Source organism: Protomyctophum parallelum, assembly GCF_964188405.1.
Source record: "Protomyctophum parallelum genome assembly, chromosome: 1".
Classification (NCBI taxonomy): Eukaryota; Metazoa; Chordata; class Actinopteri; order Myctophiformes; family Myctophidae; genus Protomyctophum; species Protomyctophum parallelum.
This window is the reverse complement of record NC_139697.1, coordinates 22,757,076-22,776,171: the sequence shown is the minus strand read 5'-3', so window position 1 is coordinate 22,776,171 and position 19,096 is coordinate 22,757,076. Positions and strand designations below refer to the sequence as shown.

The 19,096-nt window shown below is 43.7% G+C and overlaps 2 protein-coding genes across 3 annotated transcripts in view; one reads left to right on the top strand and one right to left on the bottom strand.

Annotated features, from left to right (window-relative positions):
* Window positions 1–4,639: 4,639 nt before the first annotated feature.
* LOC310867661 (homeobox-containing protein 1) lies at window positions 4,640–17,872 on the bottom strand. Of its 2 annotated transcripts, XM_083777779.1 has the most exons (10): window positions 17,334–17,867; window positions 16,365–16,821; window positions 15,921–16,006; window positions 15,081–15,191; window positions 13,319–13,567; window positions 12,840–12,996; window positions 10,051–10,133; window positions 9,569–9,664; window positions 9,012–9,124; window positions 4,640–7,560 (listed from the first exon to the last, which is right to left on the bottom strand). In XM_083777779.1, the coding sequence occupies exons 1-10, from the start codon at window positions 17,416–17,418 to the stop codon at window positions 7,414–7,416; spliced, it is 1,584 nt and encodes a 527-aa protein (XP_083633905.1). In that variant the 5' UTR covers window positions 17,419–17,867; the 3' UTR covers window positions 4,640–7,413. The 2 variants fall into 2 exon arrangements, with proteins under 2 accessions (XP_083633905.1, XP_083633906.1); XM_083777780.1 differs by lacking the exon at window positions 13,319–13,567 and having other exon boundaries at window positions 17,334–17,872.
* LOC310862750 (keratinocyte-associated protein 3-like) overlaps window positions 17,417–19,096 on the top strand; it is a gene marked incomplete at its 5' end in the record, with an annotated part of 17,549 nt that continues 15,869 nt past the window's right edge. Inside the window, 2 exons of the mRNA XM_083770819.1 lie at window positions 17,417–17,471; window positions 18,748–18,885. Coding sequence (XP_083626945.1) covers window positions 17,417–17,471; window positions 18,748–18,885 — 193 coding nt within the window. The remainder of the gene's footprint in view (window positions 17,472–18,747; window positions 18,886–19,096) is intronic.

Sequence of the window (19,096 nt, the reverse complement as noted above, 5' to 3'; positions counted from 1 at the left end):
ATTCAATAATTATGTTGATCCTTCCCCATCCATCCTTCCTATTCGATGTCTCCCTTTTGACTTATACCTGTCCATTCAAATTTCAAACTCTACGGCCTGCCCCAAAGTATTAGTGCAGCCGCGCCCGACAGCCGGCGAAAACTAGAGTTCTCAACGGGCCCGAAAATTAAGGTCCGGCCCACCTGGGCCCTCATCAAAACCTGTACAGTGTACACTCAAGAGAATATCCCCGCTACCACCTTTAGATCTCCATATACTGTATGGAGCTCACCTGTTGACATTCCATATGTTGATCCGACCTCATGAAACCCTGTAAACTCAAGACATGCTCCTTATATGGCCAGTACAGAATTAATTCCATGTTGATCTGACCCCCCATGCCAAAGCGCCAGCGCTCACCCAGCAGTCTGCCGTCAACGAGGCAGATGCGTGCACGCTTCTCGCCCTCATGTGTCTTACTGGTATAGTAGACCGTGAGCCAGGGGGGTTTGTTTGTACCATTTGGGGGATTAATGCTCATAGTGATTTTTGTGAAGGTATACATGTCTAGAGTCAGAAAATATGTGATAGCATTGCACCAGAGGTAGCTTTATTGGTGTTATCATGCATTTTATTATACAACAATAGGCGAAAATTACATGGGTCAATATATGAAAACATACAACTTAACCCCCTAAAATAAAATATACAAAATGTTTTTCCAATTGATTCTGGTACCTTTAGGTATGCTTGAGAACATAGTGAAACTCTAGTAAAATATATTTTCCAGAAAGGCGTCATTTTCAATATCTAATATGGCTGAGGGGCTTAAAATGGCCATATGAGCAAGGGGGGTTGGTCTGTACCACCTAGGGGACTAATGCTCAAAGTGATTTTTGTGATGGTATACATGTCTAAAGTAAAGACAAGTAAGACGCGCAAACACGAGAAGCGAACACAGTTTATAAATTGCAATAACAACAATTAGCATAAATTAGCAATTATTGAGTGTGTGGTACTGTAAAATGTGTGGCTCAGCACCGCTAGCCCCCTATATATATATTTATATATATGTTTTTTTGGATTTTTCTTTTTATATAAATATTTTTTGTCTTTGTTGTTTTATACTTTTTTTTTTCTTTTCTTTTTTTTAGCTTTTTTTCATCAAGTTTTGTTTGAAATTTCTACAGTGACAACTGCAGTTTACTTTGCTGTCCATACCTTCACAGCCTAATAATCAAAATCATTGTCCAAGTCTTCAACGTCTTCATCTGAACTTTCCACAGGTGGATGCCTGGTTCTCACAGTCTGCCAGTCTACACATGTCAGTACACTTGAGGCCATTTGCACACACACATTTTGGGAGTGAACATTTCTTTGTACAGTTACAGGCCAGTAGATCCAGGACAGCATCAGGTGCAGGCTGGCCTTCCATCCAGTGCACCACCAACTGTTCAGATTCCCCTTCTCTCTCCATCTTCCATCCTCTGCCAACAGGGCTGGAAACTTGTGGGTCCTGCTCCAAGCATCTTCTCCATATACCAGCCTGGTAGTTAGCTCGCTGTGCATGTTTTGTTAAACAGTCCTTACATGGTGGGAGTTGATGACTTTCAATTTCACCTTTTTTGGCACAGAAAAGATGATACCTGAGCTCATTGATCTTGGTGGTTGAGGCTTTTGGGACATACATGAGACATGTAATACCTCTAGTTTGTCCATCAGTTCTGGGGAAAGGTCCCATTCCGTACCCAACTCAAAGAATGTGTCCTGTATTTCCCTGTTGCTGGTGAGAAGTTTTAGGGCACTTGTTTTCCCTATGCCTGCAAAGGCACTTACAGTGTCACATCCAGTATATGCATGCAACCCAATGAGAGCCCTACAAACCTCCAAGCCAACAGAGGCAGCAATTTTCCTGATGTCTACAAGCCTTGTACGGGTTCTTGTGCCACATTTCTGGAACAGTGGGGCCATAATCCTGTCACAGAATGCTAAAGACATAATGAAAACATCTTCTGAGCAGATGACTACAGACCTTGACCAAAGTCAGCAACAAAACCAGTCTCATTAAATTCATTGTGCATGAATGGAGGAATGCAGAATATAGATCAAAGCTACAGGGAAAGATTCTTTATGCAACTGTGAATGACACATGTTACAGAATTACGTCCCAAGACAGTGAGGAGGTGTCTGCTCTTCAATGTCAACAAGAAGAAGCAGATGGTCGCCTACTTCTCCATGCTGCCCATGCCACAAGAGAGGGATACCAGTCTGTAGTCATCTGCTCAGAAGACACTGATGTTTTCATTATGTCTTTAGCATTCTGTGACAGGATTACGGCCCCACTGTTCCAGAAATGTGGCACAAGAACCCGTACAAGGCTTGTAGACATCAGGAAAGTTGCTGCCTCTGTTGGCTTGGAGGTTTGTAGGGCTCTCATTGGGTTGCATGCATATACTGGATGTGACACTGTAAGTGCCTTTGCAGGCATAGGGAAAACAAGTGCCCTAAAACTTCTCACCAGAAACAGGGAAATACAGGACACATTCTTTGAGTTGGGTACGGAATGGGACCTTTCCCCAGAACTGATGGACAAACTAGAGGTATTTACATGTATGTCCCAAAAGCCTCAACCACCAAGATCAATGAGCTCAGGTATCATCTTTTCTGTGCCAAAAAAGGTGAAATTGAAAGTCATCAACTCCCACCATGTAAGGACTGTTTAACAAAACATGCACAGCGAGCTAACTACCAGGCTGGTATATGGAGAAGATGCTTGGAGCAGGACCCACAAGTTTCCAGCCCTGTTGGCAGAGGATGGAAGATGGAGAGAGAAGGGGAATCTGAACAGTTGGTGGTGCACTGGATGGAAGGCCAGCCTGCACCTGATGCTGTCCTGGATCTACTGGCCTGTAACTGTACAAAGAAATGTTCACTCCCAAAATGTGTGTGTGTTGCAAATGGCCTCAAGTGTACTGACATGTGTAGACTGGCAGACTGTGAGAACCAGGCATCCACCTCAGAGAGTGTGGAAAGTTCAGATGAAGACGTTGAAGATTTGGACAATGATTTTGATTATTAGGCTGTGAAGGTATGGACAGCAAAGTAAACTGCAGTTGTCACTGTAGAAATTTCAAACAAAACTTGATGAAAAAAAGCTAAAAAAAAAAGAAAAGAAAAAACTATGGGCACATGTATTTATCTACAGTTTGAATTGGAATTTAGTGTTGAATACAGCTACTCAATCTAAACACTCCTCTCTCTTCGTTCAGTTATGTAGCACTGTCTAATCTCCACTGACTGGCTCTTTTTATACTGTGTTATACTGTGTCAATTAACTCAATGCACAGCAGCTGTTTTGTCACACTCAACTGTGAGTACTTGTTAGTTTGACTCAGGTCAGGTCACTGTGACATAAATGTCACAGTGACATTTTAGTACGGTAAAAATACTTCAGATGCATTACTTACACTATAGCCTAGTTCTATCACTATTCTGTCACTGCCTGTCATAGATATTATTGCTGAAGATGCTATTTTTAACAACTGTTTTGTAAAATATATAGTATGGGCTATATCCTCACCATTTTTTAAAGAAAGGGGGTCAATAACCAGATAGAAACATGAATTTGAAGTAGAATGCTTCATTCAGATTTTGAAAACTGTCTTTTAACATTGGGTTATAAATGGAGTGATAACACACAGAAAGCTACCACCAGTGCAATGCTATCACATTTTTTCTAGCACTAGGGGTGTATACCTTCCCAAAAATCACTATGAGAATTAATCCCCCCTTCGGTACAAATGACCCCAAAAATGGGGTCCTGGCTCACGGTCTATAGTGCTTGGTGTGGACAGCTAAACTCCTGTGTCGTTAAATAGCCAATCGACAAGTTAATGACACGTTGCAATGTGACCTTGTAGATCGGTGAATTGACCTATAATGACTAGCCAAAAATAAGGGCACTATAGTATACTACTGTAAATTGAAAGTGGTTATAGTCTATGATAAAGTGATCCAGGGACCAAATCACCATCAGGACTCCATCTGAGCACAGTATCATGCTTACATTTGTGTTAGACTCAAATTTGTGTTAGAAGTCAAATTATTTGACATTGGTATTGGAAATTATGCAGTCACCACTGCACTTTCAACTTTTTCCACTTTCAACCTGGAATCCCTATTTCTGGAAGATATTGGTCAAAACAAATGTAATCGGTCTAGGACTTCAAAATCAAGATCGGTGTCGGAACCAAAAATCTGGCTTCAGTGACAGTTGGGCACTAATTAATTTCACACGAGTAACAATATTACCCTCTTATGGTAGACAGATGGCTCCAACAGTACTGCAGTGCACTGACAGAACCTGGAAATGAAGAAACACGTGGAGTAAATAAATACTAAATAGCAGTATTAACTTTTCTATAGTATCAGAGTTGATATTTTCTAAGTGTAGCCATAAGAGTATGGGTTGTTCTGACCAATTTGGATATTCAATTGGTAAAATGCCAATTGACTGATAGGTTTGTACATTTTTGAGACTTTTATCTGTATCACACAAAAACAATTGTCATTCTACGAGTTCTTTGGGGTGTTTGAGGTGCTGAATAATGCATATATCACCGCTAACTGGACAAACAAAATGTTAATAAATAAAATAAAAAACATTTGGAAAATGTCTTTATGCAAAGTATAATACATGATTAGAACATGCTTAAATATTCAACAATTAAGGTCTAATATTTCTACTTCAAAACCATATCCAGTTATCTTGGGACATAAAGAAGTTGAAGGATTTCAAATATCTTTTTTTTTTTTAAACATTTTGTACAAAATACTAGTCAATTTTACATCAAGGTGCCAAGATCAGATGTCCCTAGTGCCCCACTATGGCATACAAAGCACCCAATCACGTGCGTTTTGACCTTCTGGCCTTCTTCAGAGTGAACTACCATAACATGCCCATTTGTGATTGTTGCTGCAGCATTAATTAAAGAGATTTTAAACTTGTTTAACTTGTTGTTTGTGAGTGCAGCTGGTTCCTTTGTTGTTCTAATTGTGAAGGCCTTTGTTAAGTCCTATGCCTTTTGGAGGATCACTCTACTGGTTCTTCGGCTTAGTTTAGGCCCCGCTAATGGTGCTATACTGTATAAAGCATAATTTTACAGATACAGATATACTTTTAGTGCTATTTAACATTTTTTGTTTAGCATGGATTGTGTCAATACAACTGATTATACATAATAGAATATATAATACGTTAAAATACGTTTTTAACAGTGATTCAATAATCTACCACACCAGTCTCTCTCTAATAACAAAGTTTCTCATAGGCATAGCTAAGACACATTTATCTAAGAGATAACTCCCAATAAATCCAGACGTGTCACAACCATTCAATATACGATTTATTACTGTTATTGTTCTGTTGGTGTCAGATAAAAGCAGATAAGAGTAGAGAGAAGCGTACTAAATCAGAAACAGTGTGCAGCTTTCAGGAGGAAGAGCGGAGGGTTCCTCCTGTCCAAAGCCAGACAACAGTACTGTCTGAAATCAGTACACTACAGCACAGGGCAACCCCCCCCCCCCCCCCCCCCCCCCCAAACCATCATGGATGCTACATAACACTGTCTGTATGAGAAAACAGTCATGGTGTGAACAGCTACCGTCGGTCTTTGACAAGTTAGCTCATGGTTGTGCACGGGTGTCACACAACTAAGTATATAAATCGAGCGTGACACGTTCATGACACATTAGTACTCTGAGGTAAGCTAGGGTTGGCTAGTGTTGTACTGAGCAAAAATGAACATCTACGTCTATATATGGTGTCGTGACCGTGTCAAATCACTTGACATGACCTGTGGCTGTCGTGATGATCTGCTGTTTCCTATGTGAGCACAGTTTACATCGGTGCTCGCCTCTACCTTGACATAGCTTTGGCATTAGGAGGTAAAACAGGTTGGCGCCCGCTGTGGGCGATTTGAGAAGCAGCTTGGTTCATTTAATGACCATTCGGAGAATGATGACCCCCCATAAGTCCTTGTGGGTCATAAAGTACAGGATATTACGTAATACAGATAGTAAAGCCTAATTTGTTTGTTAAGAGTCGTCACATTTTGACAGTTTAGTTTCTAAATACATATTTTCAGCGATGCGTGTACACATCTATAGGCCCAAACGCATGACTCAAGTCTCGATTGTTCCCTTCTTTTAATTAGAGTGGAATCCACTTTTGAAGTGCTTTGCAATAATACAAACTTATATGAGCTTAGCTTATTCCAAACGCGAGAAAAGGTGCTTCTAGCGAGTAGGTCAGTACGTTATGATTACTGATAATAATAATAATATTTGATTTAGCATCGTTTTAAAACATTAAAAAAGGAAATTTTAAATCTAACAGTATACTTTACTGTACATAACTAGTCTAGTTTCACTGGCTGGGTGGAAGGTTCAAATGGATAGAAGTACAGTAGATTACAAAAACAAAAAGAACAAAGAAAATACTGTTCAATTGATCCATTGATTATATGGATGATAGTTATAGCTAGCTTAGCTAGTACAAAAAGGTAAGTAATATGTCCTATTTAAGGTACAATAATATGTCCTATTTTGGCTGAACATAGTCAAAGACATTCATTTGAAGAAAACAAAGCTTATGTCACACAAAAAAATAATAATATAAAAACAAAAACAATCCTTTACTGTTTTGATCCACTGTCTTTGGATTACCTGAGATTCCTTTTTCTCCCTCAGGGCTGTACTCGTTTTGATATCAAGACTACAGGTTGATTGACCGATTGATTTAATCAATCGACTTGATTGAGGTCATAGTCTCGCCACTAGGTGGGGGTCAAAGACACTCAGGCAGGCTGAAGGCATTCCTCATCACAACAAGCTCGAATCAATAACATCACGCTTAATGTCGTCATCATCATCATCATTATCATTATCACGCCAAAGAGCAAGTCCCACTCTCCTGTCAACCAAAACACACCTGACCTGCAGGTTCTACACATTTAAGTTCACCACAGTCCACCAAACAAACGTCCGTCAAACATGTTTAAAAAGGAGGCATGTTGCAAAGAAAAGGAGGAAAGGCTTAGCTTAAAGAGGGAGAGTTATTCCTTTTACACTCCTCTCCCTCTAAGGAATTTAGGCTTCTTAAGACTGTCTTGGAATGCACTATATATAGAGAGAGATAGATATTGCCTTTACTATAAGCAGGATTACTGTTGATACATACAGTGGCCTCCTTACCACTTGGGGCACCGCAGCGAGCATTTAGCACCCTTCTTCCCTTTGGTTGCTGAGTGCCACAGTCCCCAAAGGCCACCAGGGAAGTAGGAGATACTCAGACTCCCCCCTCCCCCACTATTTTCTTTTCTTTATCTACTTAGGATTCAAATACGTGATTATCCAAGCTCCTCTGGGCTTTGGTCACTCCTCGTCCACAGTCTCCCTTTTTGTTTCATCAGCTTTCTGCTCCAGCACCTGAGGGCTCGGGCTCGGAAGAGGTGCGAGCTCCACGGCAGCCATTAAGGACGGGTCTTGTGGATCCATGTTCTTTTGGGAAGATGTTTCTTCCTGTGGCAAAAGCACATTAGAACTGTAAGTAACCCATTTTCATAGTGGATGAATGTGTGTGTGCGTGCGTGTGTGCAGGTGCAGTAGGCTATACTGTATAACCCTATGAACCCATGAAATAAGATTTGTTTAAGAGAAATCGCTGGAATTGTTTGTTGCTCTTCTCTTTTTTTTTTTATTAGGCATTTTGTATATGACAACTTCAGAATATCTTTGATAATGATAATAGGTAATTCAGTGATATAAAATGAAAAACATAATGACAGGTAATTGTTCCAAATACAATACATAATAAAAAAGATATATAAATGTGATAAACACGAAAAAACAAAATACAGTTAAACAATGACAAATGTGAACAGACAAAACAAAGACAACAGGACAAACACTCTTGCTCTCAAACTTTCCTAACACGTTGTTGTAAATCAACTGAATTACAGACATTTTTCTTTTTAAATGAGAAAAAATAAAATAAAGAAAAAACACTCGGTTCCTTTTTTTTCCTTTTCTTTCTAATTTTCGATTATGTTATCTATTGTGTAGGAGGGGTTAGCGTGCACCTATTGAAATAGTCAATGAAGGGTTGCCATGTCTGGTAAAATCTATATTCACTCCCTTGTTTGTTGCTCTTAACTGTAGTGTGCAATCCATCTGTAATGTAAATACACATGTGTCAGATCGTTTTTTCCCTACATTGTAATTTAATTTAAATGCCAGAAGGAAAAAAAACTGGTGGTTGAGTAACATATTGTTAGCTTATAGAGCAAAGCATAGCTGCTCTTCACACTGGTCCGCCTGTCATAAAAACAGCGATTATGCACGGTGCCTCACCGCAAGAAGGTTCCAGGTTCGATTCCCATTCCCTAGGTGGGGTTAGCGAAACGGCGGCTAGGCACGCAAACTTCTGTTTAGAGTTTGTATGTTCTCCCCATGTGGGTACCCTCACAAAAAACATGCAGTAATCCTGGTCTCTATACTGCCTCCTCCACTCAGCCAGGGCGCCTGATGGAGGGGAAAGGAATAACTGGTTGGAATAACGTGTTCCTTCCACGTGCTACGTCTTACGGGGGAAAACTCCCTCTTGTTAGGCGGTAAGAAGCGGCCTGCTCATGCATTGAAGGAAGCGTGAGCTCAGTTTGGGGTTCTCCCCAGGTTGGCAGAGGGAGAGTATCGCCCAGGATTACAGCTTAGGCAATTGGAACTGGGTGAAAAATGGGTTACAAAATCGTGATAAAAAGAAAATTGAAAAAATAAATAGCAACAGCGATTATTCAAGTACTAAAATAAATTATAATTAATTTAAATGTACTGCTGATAGATTATTTCACTGCTAATAACTGTTAGAAATCCCTGTAACACCAAACGTTCTCCATAAATGAAGATTAATTAAAAGTTAGTTATAATGACTGGTTTTTAGTCGAGTGGCTCCTCGAGTCGAGTGTATTACTCACTTGCTCAGAGAAGCGGTGATTCTCGACAAACTCCTGTGTCTCTGCCTCCTCCCCGTTTGAATGGCAGCTTGGACTTGGCACCTCAATCCCGTGGCTTTCCAAAATGGCAGCCTCTGGGCAGCGTTACAAAGGGGAGGGGGTGGTGGGATACAGAGACAAATGGGCACAGATGAGCTGTGATGTGAATATCTCAGTTCAACAGGTTGCACAGTTCCAATGTGTGATCATGCTGGGCTCCTTGCTGAAGGTTTGGCATTAAGGGTGGCCATCGTGTTGTGACGCAACCCTTTGTGAGCTTGTAGATAAGCTACTTTTGCTATTTGTCATAAGCTGAAGCGTAGGTTACAGGGCTTAACCCATTCTGACTTGAGATCATATTCTAAAAATGTCTTCTGAATCCTGACAGTTTTCTGAAAAAGTTATGTTTCTATGTCAGTCGTTCTTCGTAGCGCGCCATCGCGCTTGTAGGTCTGCTCTTTTTCAATATCTAAAGTGTAACGTAATGCTAACACCAAAAGGGGTTCCTGCCTAAAATGGCTTAAGTGGTTAGAACTCACCTATGTTGGCCCTTCGTTTCATCTCCTTCCGACGGTTGGCAAACCAGTTGTACACCTTCAACGCTGTCACGCGCTCAAACTCTGACAGCTTGCATCCTGGAAGCACACAATTATGAGGCCCTTATTTTACCATTCCATCACCTAACCTCAGCTAGATCAAGGTATGAAAAAACAATACATATCCACCAGTGCGCGTGTAAAATCTAAGAAGCAAGAGGCATTCCCTAGGTGCCCCCAAGGAAATTGGCTATGCATTCCATTGTCTTCCATTCAAACATTTTCTTACCAATTTGCAGAGAATTTACACCTTCAATTTCTAAAACCAAACGATTCGAACCAAACAATTTGTGGTGCCTTGCATTCATACTTTTGTGCTAGACATTAAGTTAATTTTATTACATAAAATCAACAAATGCCTGTTTTGTAGAACAGTGAAAACAAGAGTAAGTAGCAGAACTACAGTACGGTGAACAGAATGGTACCTGGTTTCTGGATGACTGAATTGCAGGCGTTGGCAATCTCCTCTCTCTTTGCTTCATCTGGATACTGGTTCTCCATGAAGAAACTGGAAAACACAAACATCCAGCATGATGAACGCTACTATGTCATCATGAGTCGTGTTCTTTTTAATGTCTTTTGGCAATCTTGCTTTATTTACACAGGGAAAGTGTAAATAGCGAGGCAGCTGCATACAGACAAGGGGACCCGGGAAACGGTATGCAAAGTGGTCTGCACTCTGTCTGCAGACAAAATTGAACTAAAGTTCTCCTTGATATGAGACTAGATAAGGGTTTCTCAAAGTGGTTCTGTAACGCAAGTCCAGGGGTGCCTCAGAATACTTTGATAATCGACAGGCCTGAGTTGCACTGTACTTTACTTGGTGTATTCTCTTTGAGGGGCGCTATATTTAGCTATAGTGTATATCTTTGTCCTAACACAAACACTAAATGCCATTGACAATGAATGGAGAATTTACATCATATGTAGACGAGCAAATTAGTATTTTTGTTAAATTCCCATTGACAATGAATGGATAATTTACGTCATATGTGTCTGAGCAAATTGACATGTTACGTCATGATGATGTACGATGATAAGAGTGCCCCTCACTTCACACAGGTGTGATTTTTCAGTCTATGTCAAATGTTTCCTCTCTGAATAGGGCAGTGCAGTGTCCTGTCGGACACAAGTCGACAGGCAGACAGTAAGTAAGTAGCCCTGCCGAGCCATGAGGCCCATAGGGCAGGAGCCTATCTCCTGTTTCTGTAGCGTGAGGCAGCTTGATGTACAAGTACACCCCCTGGACATGACGCTAGTATGTCGCAGGGACTTAACCCCAATCCAACCCTTGATGCTGAGTGTCAAGCAGGGAGGCACTGGGTCGCATTTTTACAGTCTTTGGTATGACCCGGCCGGGGATTGAACCCCAACATCCCAGTCTCAGGGCAGACACTCTAACCACAAGGCCACTGAGCTGGTACATACAGATAGAGATCTCCATATATGGGCACAAAAGGGACACAGACGATTGAAACGGGTGCTATGACAACAGGTAGACTATGACAACTGGTAGACTATGACAACTGGTAGACTATGACAACTGGTAGACTATGACAACAGGTAGACTATGACAACTGGTATTGCCTAAAATGTTCCCAACTTGCATCGTTCCCAAGTAGGCTGGTCTAGGGGCACAGGTCTAGTAAATTAAAATAGCTATAATCTTCTGAACTTACCTGACTGTTCTAGCTGTTCTATTTGCTCAATAGCATCAATGCTCATCCCCACAATATCTAGTCTAAAATGTAGTCTAAAATATTGTCATATGTCAATCTCCCCATCGACCAACGGCTTCTCCGATTTACTGCAAGGCAGCTTCAGACTGAACGCAGCGGACATCAGTCCCCGAAATGTTACACCTCATCAATTTAGAGTCCTTGTACCATTGTCAGTGGAGAGGTAGGACACAGCATGTACTGTATCCTATGAAAGAGCAGTGACATGAGAGGGCTGTGTTCATAATCCATAATCCAATCTGCATGGTCCTCTTGCTAGCGAGGGGGCATATTCATGAGCACATTACGTGGATAACATTCTGTACTTTTGTCACTGCACAGAGTGCACATGGACATCTCTTCCTATAGGCCCACATGAATACGAGGCAGCTCTTTATAGTACAGTTACAGTATCCAGCTAATGGGGGGAAAAATGGCCTTGAGAGGATTACTGACTCCTGCCCCTCCTGGGTTTCATCCATTTCCTCTCCAACCTGCTCTTGCAGTTTGGACTTGGTTTTTATCTCTGCCATGGCTGAAAATGAAAAATTATACTCACTTTACAAAATGCGCATGGATCAATTTCTCCTAACCCCTTATTCCTCAGCTTTGCCCTCCACAGTTCCCACTTGCCCTATCCCGCCCATTCTGCCCTACACGTGCATGTGCACGCACGCATGGCCGCACACACACACACACACACACACACACACACACACACACACACACACACACACACACACACACTCTCTTTCTCCCTCAAGCTCTCCCCTCATCTTAACCTCCGCGTTCGTCCTTCAGTCTTAACTAGCTCATAAAGATCAGCACTGCAGTAGAATTGTGTAATCTGGGAGCAGCGCTGGGTGAGTGTGGTCTGCGTGCCAGTGTGGTCCTATTACTGAGAGTGCCCCGACTGCACCCTATACTTACAGCAACCACATAATACAGAAATCAATGACACATGAATGGTTAGGTGCTGTGGAGGGGAAAAAAATGCCTTTTCTTCTCTCCCGACATCCTCTGTGCCATGGGTATAATCGCAGTGTTCGGGATGAAAATGTTATCGTTAGAGGTGCAATAAGCTATTTGAAACTGGGACAGTCGACCTTTAAGGAGGACCTGTCATCCTCGGTGAACGTGCAGAGTGATAGCCTACTTTAAATCTAGGAGCAAATGCCCCCAAGCCACGTTGAAGTTCTCTCCATCGTCCAAAGCACCTCTGGAGATGGTCAAAGAAGCACTTGGCCACATTAAAAAAAGAAAAGAAGAAGCAGAAAGCAATGTGGTGCAAATGTGAAGGGGCAAAAAAATGTTTTTCCAACTAGAAAATCATGCGCCCCGGCTGGCCAGGGGGATTACTGCATGTTTTTTTTTAGGGTACCTAGGGGACAAGGGGAGAACATGCAAACTCCACACAGAAAGGTAAATGTTTCTGATCATCAAATATTACAGCCTCTGTCATTGTAATTGTCTTAGTGCTAATAAAGTTGTCTCACCTCTCCATGATTGACTGGCATTCCTTCCTCCAGGTGAACCTGCTACCTCTACGCAGCCGCAGAGGCCCGCCCACTATCCCAGCCCTTTCCCCCGCCATGATGCCTGACCTCCAGTCAGGCTCCTCCTTTACTAGCGAACGCATCGACAGAGTGGCACCTGTCGAGAGGTAGAGAGAGAGAGAGTTTATTCGTCTAAAGTTGTTGTGCACAAACAAAACAATGACCAAATTTGAACGTGATTTTAACAAATGTCAGGGGAACTGACACTGTCTGTCTGACTCAATAGTATAGAATGGCTTCCTTTTTGTTTCAGATCTCATGCTGAGGGGAAGCCACCTAAAACTATTGGAGATACATCCATGACATACAAAGGAGTAACTAAGTGACTTGACTACATATTAGAAACTGTATTCCGAGGCTGGCTGCTGAGACCCCCGTCCCCGTCCCCCCATCGTCAAGAGGGGGCTAGGCGTGGTTACCTGGCTGTGACTGGGCGGCTGCAGCGGCCGCAGTGTACCATGGCAGCAGGTGCATCAGCAGCTCTCTCTGCCTGCCCCAGGATGGGTTGGGGTTCAGGTTGGTGTTGGGGTTCAGGTTGGTGTTTGGGTTGGGGAGGATGTTGGTGAGGCTGGCACTTGACCCAGCGCCCGTCCCGTCTCTGTCTCTGTCCCCTCCCCTGGCCCTGGGCATGGAACCTAGGGCGTGCTGGCTTTCACTCCATCTCAGCCCTTCAGTTAGGACAGAACCACTGGTCAGGCCATAGCCATAGATTGATTGATTTATAGACAAATGTGACTGGCTGCTGATTTCAATGGTGCCATTTTGGCCCTACACAAACTATGCCTGTCAAATTCTATTCACAATCAGTTTAGATTCAAACCTGTGTTTGCTTAAAATGCAATCCAGTCGTTCGGTCCAAGATATGCCACAAGACTCAATTTGACTGATAACAGTACAGATACGTAATTGGTGAAATAATGTGCCCACCTTATTGGAAACATTGCACAGAGAATGTGTTATTGTTAGTATCATAATTGTTAATAGCCTGTTTGTTAGCCGTGTAGGAATGAAAACCAGCACCGGTTCAGGTCTGAGAACACTACAGTAGCTATAGCAAAGCCGGGATTGGTTTGGAAATGGAAAATGGAGGGATGTGGTAGGAGGCAGCATTTTTAACCACTTTAAACCTGGTGTCCCTATTTTGACTATGCAAAATCGATCATGTGTGGTGAAAATAGCTGATCTACAAGCTTACAATTTGTCGCGCTGCCTGTGACACGTTGCGGGCTAGCCCTGCGTGGCCAGACACGAATCTGCTGGTGCAAAAGGAAAAAGCCTTCGGCAGTGATGTAGTCTGGCCACACTAGGCTAGTTGTGAGCTTGTAGATCAGCTATTTTTGCCATGCGAAACCCTCATACAGAGGTAAGTATAAATTGAGCTCGATTATTAGACATTATAATGTCAACATCTTTTCTCGGACGTGACTTGATTTGACGTGAATGTTTAAAACATGTAACTTCGTCATATCAGCAGAAATATGGTTAGTTGCAACTTGCAAGTTAATACTGGCTAATGCAGAAATTGTGCAAATGCCACATCCCTGCATCCTCCTAGGACACCGAGAGGTCGACACCAATCCAAGCTGTTACTCTACCCTGTTCAGACAAACCACATTCACCCACTAAAGTTTCATCTCCAACCAGATGACTTAACATTATTGATTACCATCTCACATGTCAGGATTACTTCTATCCTTCATCCGATTCTTTATTATTTTGTATTTTTTATAGATCTTGTCCCTTGTCCTTCCTTGAACTTATGGCTCTCAAAGACCAGGGTGGCGGGGAGGGTGGGGGTTGGGTTTACCATGCAAAACACGTTGACAGGCAAAGGATAGAGGAGACGGGCAGAGGAGAGGCTTGACATGCAGGTGTCAATACCAAGCAAAAAATGCACCCGCAGCTTTCTTGCAGCCTTACTACCTACAAACATACAATCTGTACTAGAGTTTTCGTATGTGAAAACCCCTTCAGTTCCTACTATAACACTGTTATAACACTGTTGATGTACCTGGTGTTCTAGTTTCTTTGAGGCACTAAATTGTTTTATTTTATTTTCTTGCACTCTTATCTATGTGACCACTTACACTGTTAAATGCCCAAATAGGTATTTTATTCTCGCCTAAACTCATTCTTCCATCCATACGACCCAACTCTATGTAGCTCTGCCATGCTGCTCACCTGGGTTGTTCCTCTCCAGCAGGTACCAGCGGTAGAAAGCCCTGCGTTTAGAGTCGCTCATCTCGAGACCCTGCTGTAGCAGCCACTGGGATATGTAACTCTGACTGATGCCTGAGACGCGAGACAGGGGGGAATGGACCGTTTTGACATATGCCACTGATGTACGTCCCATTTGACTTAGAAGTGCAATACATTTTCCCGCCCCAGCGTTAAGGAGCCAACTTTCTGTCACCATGTATTCTGTCTGTGATCACTTATTTGTGTTTCGATATAGCGTGAAACACGCTGCAGATGTTGTTGGCACTGACTGACGCCTGTTGCCAGACGGCTGCACAACTATAATAAGGGATTTGATCGATAATGCCAACAGTCCACAGGAATTACCATTAACCTCGGCTAGCCAGTAAGTATTTTGTTACCCTCAATCAAATCTTTTTTTTTTTAAGAGTTGGGCAGTCGACTGACAATAGAAACGAAAACATATGTTAAATGACAACATCTGTATAGCGTTATCCTCTAGTCTACGGAAACACAATAGAAGTGATTTAAGACAGAATGGGAGGCGACAAGACAGTTGGCCATTATTGCCTTGAATGGGGACGAATAATGTATACGTTACTAAGTTAAAGCAGGAGTATAATTATGCTGCATCAGTGAAAAGGGTCCATTGTAGAGACAAAGACAAGCTATTTATTGCAACACTTACTTTCATGACTTTATTTTTATTTGTTTTACTCATCAACCACCAGCCATTGTACCTGTATCCTTGAACCAAGCCAAGTGGGTTGTAATAATAATTTGAAAACCGTTTTACTACAGCAGAGGCAATAAAGAGAGTACCTGTTACTTGGCCTACGATGGCCTGAGAGATCCTGCGGTTGTTGAGGAACGTTTTGATCTCTTCTTTCACAAGGTTGCTGTCTCTCCTGTGACAACAACAAAAGAGAAGAAAAACAACAACAACAACCATGCAGAGTGTTAAGGCCACGGCATCACACCACGGTTAAAGCAACATCCATTGTTCTGTCAAACAGTATGCAGTGATGGCCATCATCAGTCAGTGATCTTGTTTCGGGTATCCCTGCACACCTGACCCGAATTAGTGCTACTAAATATTATGTTCTCTGGGGACCATTCACTTGTCATTATCTGATGTTATAATAGTCTCCCGTCCTCTTCACTATTCTCCATTTTCAACCTGTCCTCATGTAGCCCCGTTTGAATTTACTTCTCTCTGAGCTTCAAATAAATCCCACATGTGTTCCACATGTGTGCCGCTCTCACCTCATGTATTCCTCCACCTTCTCCTCGAGGTCCCACTCCTCCTCTCCCATCATGTCGTAGCTGAATGACCTCTGAACCGCCACGCCGGGCGGGTAGAGGGGCGGGGGCGAGGCCTCATAGCTGTTGCTAGGAGACAGCGCGGGGCCGTCCAGGCCGGAGGTCTGTGTGGTGGCGGAGGCCAGAGAGAGCGAGGAAGAGGAGGACGAGGAAGACGAGGGGGCCGGGGCCGGCGCCGGGGCGGCCGGGGTCGAGGCGTCGTTGGACGGGGCGGCGGTGGCGGCGGCGTGGGGTTCACAGTATGACGGGCGGTTGTCCGGGTCGAGCCTCTCCAGGGACTCCAAGGCGTGGATGATCTGGGGTTTGGTCATGCCCGACAGACGCAGGCGCTGGAGGAGGTCTATCTGTTCTATGGTGTAGCGGGGCTCCACCTCACAGCACTCCATCCTGGCATCTGATTCTGGACGGTCACATATGGAGGAACAGGAGGTGGTACATCAAATGCTGCCAGATTTCGGAAACAAACTTTATCGAGCACAGCAGTTGCCGTTAATATAAAGGTCACTCAGACGTTTGTTCATTCGCATAATAAAACCCCAACTAAAAGCAATGTTACAAGAAGCCATTTACAAAATTGAACTTAGCCATTATCAGGTACAGAAAAAAAAAAAAAACTGCATTCTCCTCTGAAGTACCTCTGGGTCATTCAAAAACTTTGGCACAAATTCTACCGCTTGGCACAGACAGTAGAGACTTGCTCCATTTATCCTTGCTTGCTCCATTTATCCAGGGCTATAACTAACGCATGATGGTCACTGATCCATAAAGGCACACAGGCCCTGGTGGTCAGCCTACATTAACACGTTATTACCTATTATCTGCAGAAAGAAACCATGCGGCTACTCTAAACATCAACAACCAGCTGAAAGTTGGCTCGAAACAAAATGTTCCCAATCCCCCCGCCGTTGTTACCTGATGGTAGAGGGGGTGACACTGACAGGCGCCCCGTGGGGAGTGGTTCAGTGCGTGGGGTCGCAGTGAGACACCACTGTCGCATGGCTCGGCGGTGCTCCGCTCAGCTGGCACCACTGACTGCTGAGGGCGAGATGGGTACGCGAGTAGACGCGCTGCAGTGCGTTGCGGTTTAAACGCGGCTCGTTTAGCTTTCCTCAACAAGCTGCACTTATCTGGGCTAGGCTACGTGGCTAAAGCTAACTGATAGTTACACTTATTTCCTGGATCGCTGCAATAATCCCCCCGACACCACCAGACCCGCTTGTCCTTGAGCTGTAACGTCGTATCTGGTCACTTGATCGACATTGTCACGAGGCTGGTAGTTGTGGTTTGGTGGAGGTAGAGGAAGAATCCGCGGTCCGGGTGCTAATTAGCTGGCTGGCTAACTTAACTAGCTGGTGGTGGCGCTGTCCCGCAGCAGCAGCAGCGCCCCCCTGTCTGTCTGTGTGTGTGTATGGTGTGTATACTATGGAGGGACAGGCTGCAGGCTCCAGGCAGGCTGCAGCCCGGGCAGGATGGGGAGTGCAGCAGGCGATGCGATTGGTTCGCCGCCCTAAAAAAAAGTGCTGGTCCCGTGGACGGTGGATGTAAACGTCCCAGACCCAGTCGATGGCTGGCCCACCCACCTAGTAGACTGAGCAGAGTGTAGAGCAGCACCTCCGTGTCCGTGTGCTGTTTCCCAAACTAGCAGAGGCAGCGGGTGAACTGAACTCCGCAGGGTCACTTTCACTTTGTCCAGTGTGGTCCAGAATCAGATGATGAGGCAGTGATGGATGGTGGTGGTGAGTGAACTGAAGAGAAAGACCCCTGACCTGACTGACACAGTGAGGAAGGTTTTGTGAATGGGAGCCTTGGGTGGGTAACATGCAATGTGACACCGACACAGCTCTGTTCAGTGTTTATACACATTCCTTGATTTACGTTTATTTTGTTTCGCGTTTGCTCTTGCCAATGTTTCATCATGCCAATAAAGCCTCTTTGAATTTGAAATCTAAATCCTTTAATCCTCCTGAAAGTGTTTTTATACTCCCTTTCAAGTTTTGTCATGTCACTGCAGTAACCTCTATAGCTTATGCTAATGTATTATAATGTAACGACAGGATGTGTGTGTGTGTGTGTGTGTGAGAGTGTGTGTGTGTGTGTGTGTGTGTGTGTGTGTGTGTGGACAGACCAATATTGATCCCGCAGGGAAATTCAGTCGCCTGTGTGTGTGTGTGTGTGTGTGTGTGTGTGTGTGTGTGTGTGTGTGTGCGCGCAGATGCAGGTGTGGACTGGTACCTGCAGCACATACACGCACGCACACACAGACAGCTCCCTGAATTGGTTTTATGCCCCAGCTGTGTATGTGAAATAGTCTCTCTTTCTCTCTCAGGAGACGGGATGGGACCGGCGCTGGGTCAAGTGCCAGCCTCACCAACATCCTCCCTAACCCAAACTCCAACCTCTACTCCAACACGGAGTACAGGTTGCTGCCATGGTACACTGTGGCCAACCAATCACAGCCAGCCAGGTAACCACACCTAGTCAGTGTAACATTGCAATCAGACCATCCGGTAGTAAACATTACAAAAAACATTACACGCACAAGCGCACGCGCGCGCACACACACACACACACACACACACACACACACACACACACACACACAGTCACACACACACACACACACACACACACACACACACACACACACACACACACACAGAGAGAGAGAGAGCTGT